General features: G+C 48.6%; 1 protein-coding gene across 1 annotated transcript in view; it reads left to right on the top strand.

The window, feature by feature from the left end:
- Window positions 1-19,104, top strand: part of Nwd1 (NACHT and WD repeat domain containing 1) — a 96,846-nt gene that overhangs the window by 72,595 nt on the left and 5,147 nt on the right. Inside the window, exons 15-19 of the mRNA XM_008824646.2 lie at window positions 5,282-5,372; window positions 12,752-12,906; window positions 14,108-14,384; window positions 15,668-16,215; window positions 17,985-18,090. Coding sequence (XP_008822868.1) covers window positions 5,282-5,372; window positions 12,752-12,906; window positions 14,108-14,384; window positions 15,668-16,215; window positions 17,985-18,090 — 1,177 coding nt within the window. The remainder of the gene's footprint in view (window positions 1-5,281; window positions 5,373-12,751; window positions 12,907-14,107; window positions 14,385-15,667; window positions 16,216-17,984; window positions 18,091-19,104) is intronic.

Genomic DNA, 19,104 nt, shown 5'->3' with positions numbered 1-19,104 from the left:
TTTTTTTTTTTTTTTTTTTTTTTTTTTTTTTTTTTTTTTTTTTTTTGACGCGGTTTCACCCTGGCTAGCCCAGAGCTCGCTATCGACCCTACAGAGATCTGCCTGCCTCTCCTCCCGAGTGCTGGCACTAAAGGCTGCACCACCATTCCCAGCCCTTTTAGGTTCTTTGTTCTGGGGATCTGTAGTTGGGCACAGGTCAGGAGCCAGTCCTTGCCTGTTCCCCAGGGCCTGGGCTCTCTGAACAGTTGCTGCTGCTCTGTCCTTCTGGGGACACACCTCTGTAGGGCACAGCTCAGAGTTGTCCCTATTGCAGGGCCAGCACCAGGCATTGCTCCCCCACCTGTGGTTTACAGGTGACAGGTCCCCGCACAGGCTCCTGTGCTTGAACACTTGGTCCCCAGGTGGTGGCACTGTTTTGGGAGGTGGGACCTAGCTACAAGTGTGTCACTGGGTGTGGGCGTGAGAGGGACACCGACTTCCTGTTCTGGCCCGAGTTGTCTACACCAAGAGGTAAAGAAGTTGTTACTGTGGACCCAGCCTCCATGCCTTCCCCACCATGATAAACTATATCCCTGACACTGTGGGCGAAAGCCAGCCCTTCCTCCCTAGGTTGAAGCTGTGGAACCCATGAGCAGAGACTCACACAGACTGCATTCTTGGCACTGGTCCCTGCTTCCATGAGCACTAACATGGCCACGAATGCTGGGAGTGCAGAGTGGGAAGAGTCCAGGTGCACATGGCCGTGAGTGTTTGTAGTAGGAAGAGTTTGGGGCCAGCTGTGGCGGCACACACCTTTAATCCCAGCACTCAGAAAGCAGAGTCAGGACGATCACGAGCCAGCCTGGGCTCCATGAGACTGTGTTAAACAAACAAAAAGAAGTTATACACTCGGAGTTGTAATGGACATGCCAGGCACTCCGATAGATACTGGAGACTGCAGAAATAGGAGAGCATTGTCTTAGCCCATTCTGCATTGCGCAAATAAAATACCAGAGGCTTGGGCCTTTATAATAGGACAGAGGGTCAGTGCTGCGGATATGCTCAGTGGGTGAGGTGACAGCTGTGTGAGTACAAGGGCCTGAGTCTGTGGTACCCCACAGTGAAGCCAGGCATGGCAGCACACCTGGATCTGCAGCACTGGGGCGGCCGACAGGAGGGTCCCTGGGCTGGGGCTTGCTGACCAGCCAGCGTGGATGAATGGATGAGCTCCAGGGTCGGTGAGAGACCCTGCCTCAAAACAGAAGGTGGAGGGCTGGCCACATGGCTCAGGAGGTAAAGGTGCTTGTCACCAAGCCTGACAACCTGAGTTTGAGCGCTGGGACCCACACGGAAGGAGAGAACTGACTACACACGCGCACTGAGAGACACGCGCGAGCAGGTGGAGCATGAATGGGGACGATAACCCAACATAAACTCTGGGCTCCACATGTTCACATAGAAACACACAGAACAGAGGGTTGGCCGTGGGAAGATGGCTCCGTGCTTAATCCTTGCCATGTAAGCAAGAGGAGTGGTGTTCAAGCCCCAGAAACCCATGTAAATGCAGAGTGGGTGTGACGGCCCGTAATTCCAACCTTGGAAGGCAGAAACAAAGGATCCCAGGGCAAGCTGGCTAGTGAGACTACCCATATCAGTGAGCTCTGGGTTTGACTTGGCATTCCTGACTCAAAGAATGAGACGGGAAGAGCACTGGAGGATGATTCCTGCCATCAGCCTCAGGCCTCCACCCATACCCGTGCAAGCACATACACACAAACACAAATGGAAAAAGAGAAAAAACAGAACAGAGGGCTGTTTTGGCTTATGGTTCTGGAAGAAGGGAAATTAGGTGTGTGGCTCAGGACTGGGAACACGACTCAGTGGTAGAGCGCTTAACTACTGTGGGTGAGACCCTGAGTTCCATCCTCAGCACCACAGAGAGTGGGCGCTTGGCTTCTGGTGATGGCTTTGAGCTGGATCACAATATGGTGAAGAACTGCAATAGGAAGGAGAGAGAGAGAGAGAGAGAGAGAGAGAGAGAGAGAGAGAGAGAGAGAGAAACTGATTATAATCTACTCTTTAGTAACTCTTTAAACCCTGTGAGACTGGAGTCTTGTCTTCAGAGAACCCTCCTGGTCTCTGAGGAAAGACTAATCCATCCCCTAGGGTGGAGCTCAGACCTTGAGCTCTCTGTGACTCACAGGCAGTCAACAGGTCAGACAGGCCCCTGGTGGTTCCTACTGCTCATGTAACTTTGGGGGTTGGGAGGCCTTGTGAATCTTGCACATTTCAGGGACTTCTAAGACTTGTGAGTTGTTCATTTCCTGAGTCTTTTTTAAAAACTTATTTTTTGGGATTTGTTCATTTTTATTTTATGTATACATAAAATGTAAGTGTACCTGTGTGTACAATGCCCATAGAGGTCAGAAGGCATCGGATCCCCTGGAACTGGCGTTACACATGATTGTTAGCTAATATTTGGGTACTGGGAACTGAACCCAGGTCTTCTGCAAGAGCAGCTAGTGCTCTTAACCACTGCGCAACCTCTGCAGTCCCAGAGTCTTTTTTTTTTTTTAGGTCTATTTTATTTTTAATTATGTGTATGTGTGCACACGAGTGCAGATGACCAGAGGCCCGAAGAGAGCATCAGATCTGCTAAAATTACAGGCAATTGTGACTTACCTGACATGTGTGCTGGAAGCCAAACTCCCGTCCTCTCCAAGAGTAACTAGCGCTAATAACTGACCCATCATCTGTCCAGCCACCTTCTTGTGGCCTCCCTTTAGAATTTCCTGAGTCTGTTTCAGACTTCCTAAGAATTGTGAGCGGAGTACTTCCTGAGTTTTAGGGGGCCTGCCTCCAGGATGGAATGTTTCAGTTGGCAGGAATTTGCTACACAACACCCTTATATTGAGGACCAAGCTTCTAACACACAAATTTTGGGGGGGGGGCAAACCACATCCCATTATAGCAACCCCCAAGTCTAGCCTCAAGAACCTCATCCTATGGAGGGAGACAGGTTTGCCAGCAGCTTGTAGGGGCAACAGGAACAGAACTTCTTTCAGCACAGGGAGCTGAACCCCGTAGCTTTGGGCATGCTGGGAAAGTTCTCTATCCCTGAGCCACATCACCAGCAGACACACAGACACACGGAGTTTGTTTTCAATAGACATCCAAGCTGTAAACTCTTGATGGGGGACGGGGGGTGGGGGGGGAGTGGGGTGGTAACCACGGACACCGGGACGAAAAAATATTCTATTTTATTTATTTTTAAAATGATTTATTGTATGATATGCACAAAAAGTCAACAAATACACATTAAATAAATAAATCACCTCGCCCAAAACACACCTTTCTTGGGGTTAACCAGTTCTCATAGAGCTGGCTAAGCAGATCTGTCCTAAGAATCACCTACCCTCTGGGGAATGACGAAGGGAATGTCTACCCTGTTAACAAAGTCGATCTTGCTGTGGTCCAGATGGCAGTCTAGTACACCGCACTTACAACTTATCTCTCAGACTCACTCCCAGGATGCCCCCCCTTCCAGTCTGCCACCCCCCTTCCAGTCTGCAACCCCTCTTCCAGTCTGCAACCTCCTGTTTCCAGTCTGCCACCCCCCTTCCAGTCTGCAACCTCCTGTTTCCAGTCTGCCACCCCCCTTCCAGTCTGCAACCCCCCTTCCAGGCGTCCGCCGCTGTTCCACAGGTACTGCGAACAGCGGCTTCTCGCTCCCAGGCGCGCTGCTCCCAGTCCCAGCACCTGCGCGCGGACGCACGAGGTAGCGCACACGCAGCCAATCACGCACCGCCGCGCGCGGATCCCTCTGCTGGGGGGCCCAGTGCGCGCGTCGTCCCCACGTGCTCCGCGGCTGACCTCGGAGGCCCTCCTGGCTGGGCGCCCGCGGGGTGCAGACGCGCCTCCCGGCCCGCCACGAGCTGGCGGCCCAGCCTGTGCCCGGGAGGCGCGTTGGGGGAGGGGGGTGAGTCCTATTTTCTTAGTTACATTTATGTGGGGCGGCAGCGGGAACATGTGTGTATTATGGTGCACATGTGGACAGCTTGCAGGAGTCGGTTCTCCCCCTCCCTTTCCACCATGTGGGTCCTAGAGATTGAACTCAGGTCGTCAGGCTTGGCAACAAGGGCCTTCGCTCCTTAAGCCATCTCGCAAGCACATCTTATTTATTTTTTTAAGATTTATTTTTATTTACGTGTATGTATGGGGGTATGCCATGTGTTTCGGTGTCCATGCAGGCCAGAGATGGTGTTGGATCCCCTGGAGCTGGAGTGGTGGTTGAGCGCTGCCTGACCTGGGTACTGGGAACCAAACTCAGGTCCTCTGGGAGAGCAGTAGTCCCTCGAAACCATTGAGCCGTTTCTCTGACCCATCTTCTATTTATTTATTTTTACTTTTGAAATAAGGTCTTGATGTATAGTCCAAGCTGGCCTTGAATTTCCACTTTCTCCAGCAAGGCCCACCTCTCAAAGGTTCCACACCCCCAACCAGCACCACCAACTGAGGACCAAGTGTTCAAATACATGAGCCTTTGGGGGATGCTCCATATCTGAACCAAAACACCAGGGGCAGTATCCCTGGAAAAAGAAGTTCCAAAATGGACTGGACTGAGGGAGAGGCAGAGGAGTGTGGTCACTAAGGGATCTGCCCAGGTGCTAGGCATGATGGACACAGGTAATTCCAGGGACAGGCAGAAGGCCCATGAGTTTGAGACCAGTGGGAGCTACAGAGTGAGACCTTGGTTCAAAAAAATGAAGAGAAGTTGGGAGTGGTGGCCCATGCTCTTAATCCCAGCACTCAGGAGGCAGAGGCAGGCGGATCTCTGTGAGTTCGAAGCCAGCCTGGTCTAGTAGTGAGTTCCAGCCCAGCTGGGGCTACAGGGAGACCCTGTCTCAAAAAGATTAAAAAAAAAAAAAAAGGAAGAGGACAGGAGAGAAGGATGAAGGGAGGGAAGGAAAGAGAAAAGAAGGAAAAAAAGAGGAGGGTTAGAGAGAGGGTTTGTCAGTTAAGAACACTGGTGCCTAACTACATCTGGAACTCCAGTTCTGGGCTATCCAATGCCCTCTTCTGGCCTCCACAGAAGTTGCAGTCGTGTTCACAAACACATACACAAATATATACATACACACATATATACATACAATTTAAGATAAACTCTAAAATATTTTAAAGAGGGAAGGGAGGGAGGGATGAAGGAAGGGAGGAGCTGTGGGGGCAGAGCTTTGGGTCAGGTCCCAGCTCTGAGGCCTAATGCTGTAGGCACACCTAACACTCATATTTCACTGTACAGGTTTCCTCCAAAGGAGACAGATTGCTGGAGAAGCTTCCAGAAGCCTTGGGATTCCTGGTGGTTTCAGAAGATGAGTCCCTTCTTGCTGCAGGTAGCATCTATCTTTCATTGCTGACTATCAAGGAGGAAAATTAAAGCTGGTTGGAGGCCAGGCACCCAGTGCTTAAGGTCTGGGTTCCATCCCAGCACTGCAAAAAAAAAAAAAAAAAAAAAAAAAAAAACCCAAACCCCAAATCATCAACAACAACAAAACCTGAATGAACAAAATTAGGTCAGAAATATGGAGGAGTTCAGGGACATGAAGGAGAACCTGGTTGGAGGCGGCAAACTATTTCCAAAACGGTGCACATAATATTTTTTGGCATTTTAAGTCTGAAAAGACTGTAGACAGGGTACCGAATTCTCAGACGGCATGTGGAGTGAGTGTGGCCTTATGTCAGTCAGTTGACTGACACAGTTAAATTCCAAATAATATTCCTGTGTTATGACATCCCAAACTTTTTAGTTTCTTTTTTTATGTTTTATTTATATTTTTAATTTTATGTGTATGAATGTATTGCCTCCATGTATGTGAGTACACCCGTGTCGTGCAATGCCACAGAGGTCAGAAGAGGGCATCAGATTCCCCCAGAACTGGATTTAACGACAGTTCATAGCTGCCATGTGGGTGCTGGGAATCGAACCCGGGTCCTCTGCAAGAGCAGTCAGTGCTCTTAACCGCTGAGCCATCTCTCCAGCCCCCTTTTTTATTTCTTTTAACCATTTCAAAACAGAAACTCAGCAACAGCTCAGTGGCAGAGCTGCTGCCCAGAATGAGCAAAATTCTGAATTCCATCCCAAGCACCCCAAAACAAGTAGAGGCTTCAAGGCCTGTTCCAGGCCATATTCCAGAGTAGTCAGGGAGGGCTTCCCAGGAGCCGAGGCCCACACATGTTTCACAAACTAATTAAAAAAAAATTAGGATTAGAGAAATGCCAGACGGTAACGTGTTTGCTGAGAAAGCACGTGGACCTGCCTGTGGATCCCCCAGAACCCACACAAAGAGCCAGGTGTATCGATGCGCACCTGTAATGCCAGATCTGGTGGTGCAGGGTGGGGACAGGTACATCTCTGCAGCTTGTAGGCCAGCCTAGCATACGCAGATGAACACATAGGCACAGAAAAGCATTGGCTAGACACAACAGATGTATATATTTGTGGTGCAATCATATTCTAGCCCATAAATGTAGTTCATGTGCACACGTATGCAGAAGCATGTGCTCACACACAGGACGGGGGAAACTGCCAGATATCCTGCTGTAACGCTCCACCTTTCTCCTTTGAGACAGGGCTTCTCACTGAAGCTGAAGTCAGGCGGGACATCCTGTCCCCACCACCTCAGTGCTGGGTTACGGCAAGCATTTTTACCCATTGACCATCTGTCTAGCCAGCATCAGCATCTCCTTAAACATTCATCTTTCATGTTGGAATGTCTTTGGATTTTCTGTTGTTAATGGTTTTGTTTTTGTTTTTGCTTTTTTTTGAGACAGGGTCTCCCTGTAGCCCCAGCTGTCCTGGAACTCACTATGTAGACCAGGCTGGCCTTGAACTCACAGAGATCCACCTGCCTCTCCCTCCCCAGTGCTGGGACTAAAGGCTTGAGTCACTACACCCGGCTTCAGGTTCAAATTTTTAAATTCATTGCTGCTAGTTCTTTGTAAAATAGATGATAAATGGTTGGAAACTACTGTCACCAGTGGGTGCTGTAGAAACTAACCAATCCCTCCATCTCCCACTTCCTCCCCTCTTCCCTCTCTCCCTCCCAAATTATGCTAATCCTATTGTATTTCTTTGCTTTAGAAAATGTTTTGACATTTTTTAATTTCATGTGAGCATATCTCACACAGGCGTCATGGTGCGCATGTGGAGAGAGGACAGCCTGCAGCAGTCAGTCCTTCCACATGTGGGTCCTGGGGATGGAATCAGGTTCTCAGGCTTGGCAGCAAGCACCTTTACCCGCTGGGCCACCTTACTGGCCCTCTCTCTACTCTTAAATCAACACTTTCAGCTTCTACATGAGCGGGAACGTGGTGTCTGCTCCACGCCAGCCTCATTTCATTGAACATAATGTTCATTAATTCTGTCCCTGTCACAGATGGTACTTCATTTGTTTCCATGGTTGAATAATATTCCATCACACACATTTAATTACCTCTTGACTTTTTAAATGTTTTTTAAGATTGATTTTATTTGTAATTATGTGCATGTGTATGTATCTGTGTATGTGTGTGCACATGAGTCCAGGTGCCCATGGAAGCCAGAAGAAGGTGTCAGATCCCCTGGAGCTAAAGTTACAGGCAGCTCTTAGCCACCATGTAGGTGCTGGGAATCCAACTTGGGTTCTTTGCAAAAGCAGAGATTGCGCTTAACCACTTAGCCATCTCTCCAGCTTCAAGAAACATTTTAAATTAACTATTAATTATTTAAATTAATAGTAATAGTTATAAAAGTTAATGTTTAATTTAAATAATTAAATCCACATTAGTCAAATAGTCTATTATATTCAATATGCCAAAAATACTATGGAATCAATATAAGTATTCTGAGGACTGTTTCTCATTCTTTTTGTAATAACAGATTTTCAAAGGTTAATATATATTTTACACTGAAGAAATAAGTCAGGGCCAGGCATGGTGGTGGACGACTTTAATCCCAGCACCTGAGAGGCAGAGGCAGGCAGAGCTCTGGGAGATCAAGGCCAGCTTGGTGTACATAGTGCGTTCTAGGTCAGCTGGGGCTTCAGGGACACCCTTCCTCAAAAAGACCAAAAAAGATGGCTCAGTGGTTAAGAGCATTGACTGCTCATCCTGTGGACCAGGGTTCAGTTAGCACCCACATGGCAGCTAACAACCATCTGTAACTCCAGTTCCAGGAAATAGGCCTCCCTCTTCTGGCTTCTGTGGGCATTGCACACATGGGTGCACTCAGCATACAAGCAGGCAAAACACTCGTATATCAAATAAAAATAAAATTAATCAAATTTTTAAAAGAAGAGAAAAATCCAGGCTTGGTGGTACACACCTTTTATCCCAACACTCAGAATGCAGAGGTAGGTGGATCTCTGTGAGTTGCAGGCCAATCAGGGTTACATAGCGATCCCAGACTGACTGAGGGCAATATTGATTGCTATAGACTCTGGCCTGTTTCCAAAAGAGCTGTCAGTGGTGTTAAGTGTAAAACACATCACACGATTAAGGAGTGAAAGATGAGAGCTAAACAAAGCTAGAGACCAGGATAGAATCAAGACTGAGGCCAGAGGTGCCAAGGATCTCAAAGACTTAGAAGTATGTTGCGGTGGGGTCTCAGGTACAGCGTGCTCCAGCAGCCACTGCACGTTTCTCCATTCACAGTTTGGGGAAACTAACATAGTGGGTTGGACTTAGGTAATAAGAGTTATCTTTCAAGAGTCATGAATAAAATTTCAGTGTTTGGTCCCCAAGTCTGCTATCAGTTTCATGAATCACAGACCTCCCAGAGTTCAGAGACAGCAAACATACCACAGTTTCAGCTGATAGCCATGAAAGGACAGAGATTAAACTCAGGGGAGGGGGCTGGAGAGATGGCTCAGCAGTTAAGAACACTGGTTGTTCTTGCAGAAGACTCGGGTTCAAATCCTAGCACCCACACGGCAGCTAACAACTGTCCCTAACTCCAGTTCCAGGGGATCCAACAGCCTCTTCTGTCCTCTGTGGGCATTGCACAACACAGATGCACTTTCCTACATGCAGGCAATACATGCATACACATAAAATAAAAATAATAAATATTTAAAAAATAATAAAATAAAAAAACCAGGACAGGAAGGCTGGAGAGACAGCTCAGCGAGTAAAGTGCTTGCCTGGAGAGCATGAGGGCCTGAGTTCAAATCCCAACACCCTACATGAAAAGCAAGTTGTGCAGTTCAATTTTAACTCCAGCACTAAGACGCAGAGACAGGAAGATCCTGGCAGGTTGCTGGCCAGCCAACCTAGTCAAATCAGTGAGCCCCAGACTAGGGAGACTGTCTCAAAAAATATGGTAGGTCTGGGGAGATGGGTCAATGGATAGACTTGAGTACATGTGTAACCCCAGTGCTGGGGGAGGTGGACACAGGCAGATCCCAGCAGCACACTGGGCAGCCAATCTAGCCAAAATGGCAAGCTCCAGGGTCATGAGAGAACATGTCTCAAAACACAGAATGGAGAAAGACTGAGGAAGACATACGATGTTGACCTCTGGCCTCTATATGGACAGGCGTAACTATACACAAAGACACGCAAACACAAATTAAAAAGGTGGGTTGTCCCTGAGGAATGATCCCTGAGGTTGACCAGTGGCTTCCACATGCATGCATACATGCGGTGCACATACAAAAACCCTCATGAAATCAGCAAAGAAAGAGTTCTGTGGAGGGCTGAAGAGATGGCTCAGCGGTTAAGAACATTGGCTGTTCTTGCAGAAGACCCAGGTTCGAATCCCAGCACCCACATGGCAGCTAACGAGTGTCTGTAACTCCAGTTCCAGGGATCTGACAGCCTCTTCTGTCCTCCGTGGGCATTGCACAACACGGGTGCACTTACCTACATGCAGGCAATACATGCATACACATAAAATAAAATTTTTTTAATTAAAAAAAATGTTTAAAAAAAGAGAGTTCTGTGGGCAGTGTCCAGGAGGCACGAGACATGAACCTCAGTTCTCTCCTGTTAGCGTCAGACAGAGGGTAGTGCCCCTAACAGTGCGGTGAGATGATGTGGTAGACGTCACCAACCACAGAGGCTTCTAGCAGACCTGGGGTGGGTGAGTTTGGCTAGGAGTCAGTCACAGTGGCATCAATAACTATGTGGCTGACCTCAGCCTCCAACCCCTTCAAAGGTCGGGGTGATGGGCCTGTCCCAAAGCTCCCATGGGGCTCACTTTGTCACTCTGATGTAACACAGAACCCCAGATACACGGGCCATCACTATATGAAAGGATGTTCCTGGGTGTAGAAGGGCCAGTCCCACAGTGAGGCCAAGGCCACAGCACCAAAGTACAGGCTGTGGAGCTCAGGTCTGCTGGGTGCAGTGTTTACATATATTGATTGACTTCTGTGTTCTTGTGCACATGTGAATGCATGTCCACAGCACCAAGCTTGATGACCTGAGTTTCATCTCCAGAACCCACATGGTAGAAGGAGAGAAATGATTCCCGACCTATGACCACATGTGTGTGCCTACATACGTACATACATACACACACATATGCACACACAAAATAAATAAAATATTTAAAAAATTTAAAGATAAGGAAACTAGGGGCTGGAGAGATGGCTCAGTGGTTAAGAGCACTGGCTGCTTCTGCAGAGGACCCAGGTTCAGTTCCCAGCACCCACATGGCAGCTAACAACTGTCTGTAACTCCAGTTCCAGGGGATCCAACACCCTCTTCTGGCCTTCTCCAGCATTACATGGCAGGGGCGCATTTACATTCATGCGGACATTAACTAGTCATACTTATAAAACAAAAATTAATTAAAAATTCTTAATGTTAAAAAATAAAGTACAAACTAGGTTTTTAGGGGACTGTATCCCATGCTGGAATTTGAGATATAGTTGAAATAATGAAAAATTATTTTCTGTCTGAAGCTCAAATTTAACTGGGCATCTTGTTTCTGTCTTTAGTTCAGTTTTTTCTGTTTGTTTGATGTAATCATCCAAAGAAATAAACAAATCTATCGTTTCTCTCCCATCACGCTCTCCACCCACACTGGCACCTTCCTGCCCTCCAGTATGTCTAGGTTCTTCCCACATCCTGGATTTCCCATGATGCTCCTCTCTTTCAGTGGCTGCCACCTCTGAGTCCCAGCACAAATGTCCTGGGGCTGGCATGATCAACAGCCCCACCAACTAGGCAGCTTAAGACAATCTCAGAGAGTTCCAGAGACTTCTCGGAAGATCCTTCCATGTCTCGTCCCACTTGTGGGGTTTTTTTTTTGTATATTTTCTTTTTTAAAATTCTAATTATGTGTATGTGCCTGTATGTGGCTTTGCACACATGAGTGCAGAGCTGCTTGACCATGTGGGTGCTGGAGACTGAACTCAGGTCTTCAGCAAGAACAAGGGCTCTTAACCACTGAGCCATGTCTCTAGCCCCTGCTTCCTCTCTATTTTTTAAAGATTTATTTATTTTTATTTTATTATTTTTTTAATATTTTATTTTTTATTTTTATTTTATGTGTATGAGTGAGTGTATTGCCTGCATGTATGTGAATGTACCCATGCCATGCAGTGCTGAGGAGGTCAGAAGAGGGCTTTGGATTCCCCTGGAACTGGAGTTAAGGACAGTTTGTAGCCACCATGTGGGTGCTGGGAATGGAACCCGGGTCCTTTGCAAGAGCAGTCAGTGCTCTTAAGTGCTGAGCCATCTCTCCAGCCCCTATTTATTTATTTTTTATGCATATGAGTGTTTTGCCTTGCATGTAAATGTACTACGTGACTGAAATGCCCATGGTAGCCAGAAAAGGGCATTGGATCCCCTGGAACTGGAGTTACAGATGGTTGTTAGCCTTCACGTGGGTGCTGGGAGCAGAACCCTGGAGCCATCTCTCCAGCCCGCTTTCTCTTTTTGATGCAGCGTCTTGCTCTGTAGGCCAGGCTGGACTCAAACTCACCATGTAGCCGAGGCTGGCCTTGAACTCCTGACCTTCCTAAGTACTGGGATGACAGGCCTGTGTCACCGCACCCAGCTTTCTTCTTGCTTTTTCAGGTTTACCTGGAGCCCCATAACCCAGCTTCTGCATCTGGACATCACCCCCAGCTCCTTCCCACCTTCCTTTTTCTCTCCTTCCCTCCCCCATTCCACTTCCTTCCTGTCTTACCCACTCACTGCCCTCTGAGGCCTTCTACCTTCTCTTGGTGTTTTGTTTTGTTTTTATTTTTGTTTTTGTCTTTTTGAGATAGGGTCCCCCTGTAGCCCCAGCTGTCCTGGAACTCACTATGTAGACCAGGCTGGCCTTGAACTCACAGAGATCCGCCTGCCTCTGCCTCCCAAGTGCTGGGATTAAAGGCGTGTGCCACCACAGCACACCACAGCTCTTGTTGTGTTTTGAAAATAAAGAATCTCTCAGGGGTTGGAGAGATGCCTCAGTGGTTAAGAGCACTGACTGCTCTTGAAGAGGACCCAGGTTCAATTCCCAGCAGCTACGAACCGTCCTTAATGCCAGTTCCAGGGGAATCCGATGCCCTCTTCTGACCTCCGCGGCATTGCACAACACGGGTGCACTCACATACATGCAGGACCTCAAACCCCCACCCCACAGACACAAACACACCTGTCTGCTGTGAGGGTGTCGCCGCACTCCTCTGTCTTCCTCATGTCCCTCCCCCATTGCACAGTAGGCTCCCTGTTGGTTGCATACATTGCAGTCAGGCTCCATCATGCCCAGAATTATAACCAGGCCCTGTCATTGCAGGGTTTGGGAGATCTGTGCGGATATTCTTGGCTGGCTCTCAGGCCTTCCACCAGTTCGTGGCCACAGATCTAGAGCACAAGGACGTGGTGGAGACGGCAGTTTTGGGTCCTGAGAACAATCTGATTGTCACTGGGTCCCGGGATGCACTCATTCAGGTGAGAGTTAATCCGGGAGCCCCAGCCTCACAATATGTGGCTCTTTAAGACCTTTTGTCTATACAACACAAAGAAACCTGTCCAATGAATTCAGGCCAAGATAGGGAAGTTATTGGGAAGACACAGGATGGTGGTGTCCTGAGCCCTAGTAGCAGAACCAGGCAGGAATTACTGGAATTTTCCATGAAGCAGGCAGCATTCTCATTGAGACCCGAAAAATTGGGATGATAGCCTTCAGAGCTGTAAGGGAGGAAAAAGCTCAGTAAGTTCAAAGTTGTCAAAGCTGGGGCCTAGAGAGATGGCTCAGCAGTTAGAGCACTGGCTACTCTTGCAGAGGACCAGGGTTCAATTCCCAGCACCCATGTGGCTAACAACCATCTGTAATTGACCTCCTCGAGCACTGTACCCATGTGGTATAAACACACACATACACATAAATATAAATAAAAATTAAAATCTTAAAGTGCTGGAGAGATGGCTCAGTGGTTAAGAACTGCTCTTGCAGAGGACCCGGTTCAGTTCCCAGCACCCACATAGCAGCTGACAACCATAACTCAAGTTCAGGGGGTGATCTGACACCTTCTTCTGACCTCTGTGGACACAAAGACACAAGTGCACTTATATGGAGGCAGTACACTCATCTGCAAAAAATAAAAATAATAAATATTTTTTAAAAATAAAATACCTTAAAATGAAAATCCATGAACCTATCAACACAGTATGTTCACATGACATATTTTAATGGAAAATAATTCTGTATGTATAAGTATGATCTCACTTGTGAGATCAAGACCAAGGAAAAAACAGTAATATCTTAGCTTATTACAAAAATGCCACTGAGTCTGACGACCTGAGTTTGATCCCCAGGACCCACATGACGGAAGGAGAGGAGGCCTCCTACAAGTTGTTCTCTGACCTACACGTGTGCACATGTGCGCAGACATACACTTAATACATGTTTTAAAAAAATAGTTTTGATCTTATAGACTCCTTGAGAGGGTCTGTGGGGTGCCCTCCAGGGGTTCCCCAGAACATACTTTGAGAACTGCTGTGTAGGCCACAGGCTGAGACACGAGAAAGGCTTAAGGAGGCCAGGGGGAGATGTGAGGATACTCAAAGCAGAGCCTGTCCATTCAAGGTGGTCAATAGTGGTTTAAGTACATTACCAAGTCAGATATGCCCATCTCTTGTCTGCCTTCAGGTATGGAGTCTGTCAGAACAGGGGGCCCTACTGGAGGTCCTGGAGGGCGTCGGGGCCCCTGTCAATCTGTTGGTCCGAGGTGGGACTCTGGTGGCATCTGCCTCCTGGAAATCATCTTTTTTCAAAGTCTGGGATCTCAGCTCCATTCAGAAGCCAAGGCCTTCAGCTCCATTTCTAGACCGCTCAGGCCTCACAGCAGTGTCCCACAACGGAAGCTATGTCTACTTCCCCAAGATCGGGGACAGAAACAAAGTGACCATCTGGGACTTGGCTGAAGGTTTGTAAGAGATTATAAGAGTTGTCTGTGTGGTAAGAACTGAAGCTGTCTTGGTTTGGGGCTGTAGGCAATCAGGACAAATCATCCCACACCAGGCAGTTTAAACACTGACATTAAAAATTTTTTTTAAATTTATCTGTATTTGTGTATGCCTGTTTGTAGTAAGCACCACGTACCTACAGGTGCCTATGGAGGCCAGAAGAGGGTGTCAGAGCCCCTGGAACTGGTGTTACAGACGGTTGTTAGCCACTATGAGGGTACTGGGAACCAAACCCAGGTCCTCTTCAAGAACAGCCAGTGCTCTTAACCACTTAGCCATCAGATGGAGTTTCAACACCTGAATCTGCTGGACATGTGGGGCAGCACACACTCGCCCTATAGCAGCCAGAATCTGTAAAGGACAAGTTTGGGGTAAGGGCAAAGATGCAAGAGCTCAGAAGCCTGGGAAGACTAAACAGGAGGGGGCGAGGGATCCCGGCCCTGTGCTTACTGAGCACATGCAAGCTCTTGGTGTCAGTCTCTAGTGACCAAGGAACGTGTGAGTAAGCCAGGTTGCCGGCCCTGCTCCTGCTGAGCAGGCCTGAGCCGGGGCGCCTGCCCCAGCGCTGCAAACCACACAGAATCCCAGTGCACTCATTTCTGTAGCACCAGTGGAGCTTTGCAGGTGCCAGGGTTCCCTTTTCACTGTGTGCTATGCGAGGTCCTGGTGTTCATTCCTCAGCTTTACTGGGCGAGAGCCCAAATCCCATTTCCAGCTTGAGGGTGTGTGTCAGAGAGTAATTAGGGAAATTTACCCTATCGAAGTTGAACTTCATTGGTTGTGAAACTTTAAATCATTAAAACTAAGAAAGCCAGATGCGAGATGGCTCCGCAGGTGGAGGTGCTGGCCGCCAAGACTGTGGACTGAGTTCAATCCCTGGGACCCCTATGGTAGAAGGAGGGGACTGAGCCTACAAGCTCCAACCTCCACACACGTGCATACACAAATGAATAAATGTAATTTTAAAACCTGTGGTTAAGAGCACTGGCTGCTCTTGCAGAGCACCCAGGTTCAATTCCCAGCACCCACATGGTGGCTAACAACTGTCAGGAACTCCAGTTCCAGGGGATCCGACCCCCTCTTCTGACCTCCTTGAGCATTGCATGGCATGGGTGCACTTATATACATGTAGGCAATACACTCAAACACTTAAATAAAAATAACTTTTTTTTAAAAAAAACGAAACTAAGAAAGCCAGGGGAGTGGGCCTGTGACTCACCCTTGCTGTCTTCTCCCTGCACAGGTGAGGAGCAGGATTCCCTGGACACATCCAATGAGGTCAGGTGTCTGGAGGTGGCGGAGCAAGCCAAGCTCCTGTTCACCGGCCTGGTTTCAGGGACTGTACTTGTGTTCCCCCTGAATTCCAGGCAGGATGTGCTGTGCATTCCCCCGCCAGAGGCCCGCAGAGCCATTAACTGCATGGCCCTGAGCAAGAGCGAGGACCGGTTGGTCGTCGCCTACGACAACATCGTCCTGGTGCTGGACATCTGTCCTGGGGCCCTGTGCCCCACCATCGAGGGCCCCACCTATACCTTTTATACCCAGCTGCCAGAGACCATAGCCAGTGTGGCCGTGCTAGCTGACTACCGTGTGCTCTATGGCATGACCAACGGTGGCCTCTTCCTGTACCACTGTGCAAACGCCAAAGTGTTCCCCCTGGAGATGCACCAGAGCCGAGTGGGCTGTGTGGAGGTCAGCCACGCTGAACAGCTGGCTGTGAGCAGCGCCCAGGACGTCCTGTGCCTCTGGGACCTACAGGCCTGCATGTGCAAGTTTGAGATGAGCTACGCGGTGAGTGCCTTGGGGTGTCATTCCTCAGGAGCTGTCTGCCATTTTTTTTAAATTTTAGTTTAATTTTATGTGTATGAGTGTTTTACAAGTGTCTATGTAAGTGCCCCACATGTATACAATGCCAGAGGAGGTCAGAGTAGGCATCGGATCCCCTGGAACTTAAGGAAGATTGTTGGCTGCCATTTGGTTCCTGGAAAGGAACCTCAGTCCTCTGGAAGAGTGGCCAGTGTTCTTAACCACTGAACCATCACTTCAGCCCCTGCCTTGTTTTTTGAGACAGGGTCTCTTCACTGGGACTTACCTATTAGGCCAGGCTGGCCAGCCAGCAAGCTCTAAGGACCCTCCTGTCTCCACCTCCCCAGTGCTGGGATTGCAGTGTGGACCACCATGCCTCGGTTTTTACATGGTGTTGGGGTATCAGACTCAGGTCCTCCGCAGCAGCTGACTGAGCCATGTCCTCAGCCGCCACACTTGGTCTTGACTTGAGACTACTAAGCAGTTGACTAATTAAATGCACACCATGTATCACTGACTAGGACAGGCACTGTAGGGGAAGGTAGGCACCTCATGAGCAGTTTAAGGAGTGTCAGAAAACTCAGCAATCAAGCCAGGCAAAATGGGTCAGTACTGTCACCCCAGCACTCAGGAGACAAGAGGATCGGGAGTTCTAGGACAGCCTGGGGTACATCGTTAGACCCTTTCTCAAAGTAACAAAGGGAAATTGGGCTAGCCTAATGGGTGAGCTATGCAATGATAAACCCATTGTCAAATGAGATGGACTGCATCCCTAATGAGGTTATCCTCTGGCCCCACACATGAACACAGACACGTGAACACACACACACCCCAAAACCAGAAGTCAAAGAGAAACTGAATCCTGTCATTTTCACCTTCCAATGCAAAATTGCTAAATCTTTCAAGCTCTATAAAGACAGATCCTGGTCCCTGGAAAGTCTTTTTCTCCGTCTCTAGCTGTTCTTCTGATCTGTCCCAGGTGGGGTTCTTCTAAGCCTGGCTCCCTGGGGGTCAGTCTGGGTGTCTCTCAGTTTGGAAACAGGTGATGTGGTCCATTAGTCAGTTTCCTCTTTGCTGTAGCCAGAACACCTGACCAGAAACAACTTAGGGAAGGGTTTGATGGGGCTCACAGTTGGAGGGGATATAGTGGAGGAGAGGTAGGGCACAGGAAGCTCAAAGGTGACACAGTCTGATAATGGAGGAGAGACAGGCAGGGTGCAGGTGACAAAGTCTGATATGGAGAGGAGACAGCATAGGTGTCTCCATGGCAACACAGTCTGATATGGAGGGAAGGCAGGCCACTCCAGGTGTGTGCAGCTGTTATTCTTCACCTCACATATTGTGGGAAGAAGTGGAAAGTAAACAGGAAGCAGGGCCAGGGTATAAAACCTGAAGACCGTCCCCCAGTGGCGTACTTCCTACAGGGATGCCTCACCTCTTAAAGGTTCTACAACCTTAAAAATAAGCACCACCAGCTTGGGAACAGGCATTAAAGCACATGAGCCCGTGCAGGTGAGATGCTCGTTGGGCAAAGGCGCTTGCCACCAACCTTGAAGACCTGAGTTCAATCCCTGGGATCCACATGGTGGAAGGAGAGAACTGACTCCCACAAGTTGTCTTCTGACCTCCACACAAGGGCTGTGACGTGTGCTCACACACGCACACATGTACATATGCACACGTACTACATGCACCACATGAGCCTGTAGGGTCAGTTCCCATTCAAAGCTCATCACGTGGTCTGTTTTCAACAGAGTTCCTACTGCAGAGGAGTGCAGTGCGCCTGTTTCTCAAAGGATGACAAGTGTGTATTTGCGGGCATGAAAGACCGTTCCATCATCGTCTGGAGTGCACTGGATGGTGAGTCCTTCCACCTCTGTGTTGGAACTGAGTTTGTAAATTTTTATTATTTTATTGTGTATGTGTATGAGTGCTTGCCTGCATGTGTATATGTAACCAATGCATGCAGTGCCCGAGGGGTCAGTAGAGGGTGTCACGTCCCCTGGAACTTTAGTCAAGGATGGTTGCTAGCCACAATATGGGTGCTGGGAACAGAATCTGGGTCCTCTGCAAGACCAGCCAGTGCACTTAACCAATGAGCTATCTCCCCTAGGGCTGACCTTTGCATCTTTTTGTTTGTTTTGGAGTTTTGATTTTAGTTGTTTTGATACAGTCTTACTATGTAGTCCTGGCTGGCCTAGAACTCGCTATGTAGACCAGGCTGGCCTGAATCTCACAGAGCTCCCCCTGCCTCTGCCTCCTGAGTGCCGGGATCAAGGTGTGCCCTACCACTCCCAGCTAGGGTTGAGCTTTGATCTGTGTGGACTTCTGGGTCTTAGTGGCCCCTTCTCTGACTTCTAGCTGTGTCACTCAGCTTAGGGAGGTGTCTTCTCCCAATATCCACTGCATGTGGCCAGGAAACCCCTTAGGGACAGCACGGACCTCTTTCCTGGGGCCATCCTAAGGGATGTGTACCCCTGTCCTTGGACGGATGGACTTTGGTGGTAGGAGGTTTAAATGCATATGTGTGAAGCCCAGTGCCGCCAATCTCCACTACATCCCAACACTGAACTTGGAGAAGGCTGAGAATTGTCAGCTTGAACATGGCTTGAAGGTGTGTGTGTGTGTGTGTGTGTGTGTGTGTGTGTGTGAGTGTGTGTGTGTGTGAGAGTGTGTGTGAGTGTGTGTGTGTGAGTGTGTGTGTGTGTGTGTGTGAGTATGTGTCTGAGTGGGTGAGTGTGTGTGAGTGTGTGTGTGAGAGTGTGTGAGTTTGTGTGTGTGTGAGTGTGTCTGTGTGTGGGTGTGTGTGTGAGTGTGTGTGTGAGTGTGTGTGTTAGTGTGTGTGAGTGAGTGTGTGTGTGAGTGTGTGTGTGA

This window comes from Nannospalax galili, unplaced genomic scaffold, assembly GCF_000622305.1.
Source record: "Nannospalax galili isolate Female #2095 unplaced genomic scaffold, S.galili_v1.0 scaffold529, whole genome shotgun sequence".
NCBI lineage: Eukaryota > Metazoa > Chordata > Mammalia > Rodentia > Spalacidae > Nannospalax > Nannospalax galili.
The sequence above is the reverse complement of the archived record's forward strand: the minus strand, read 5'-3'. Positions and strand labels throughout refer to the sequence as shown.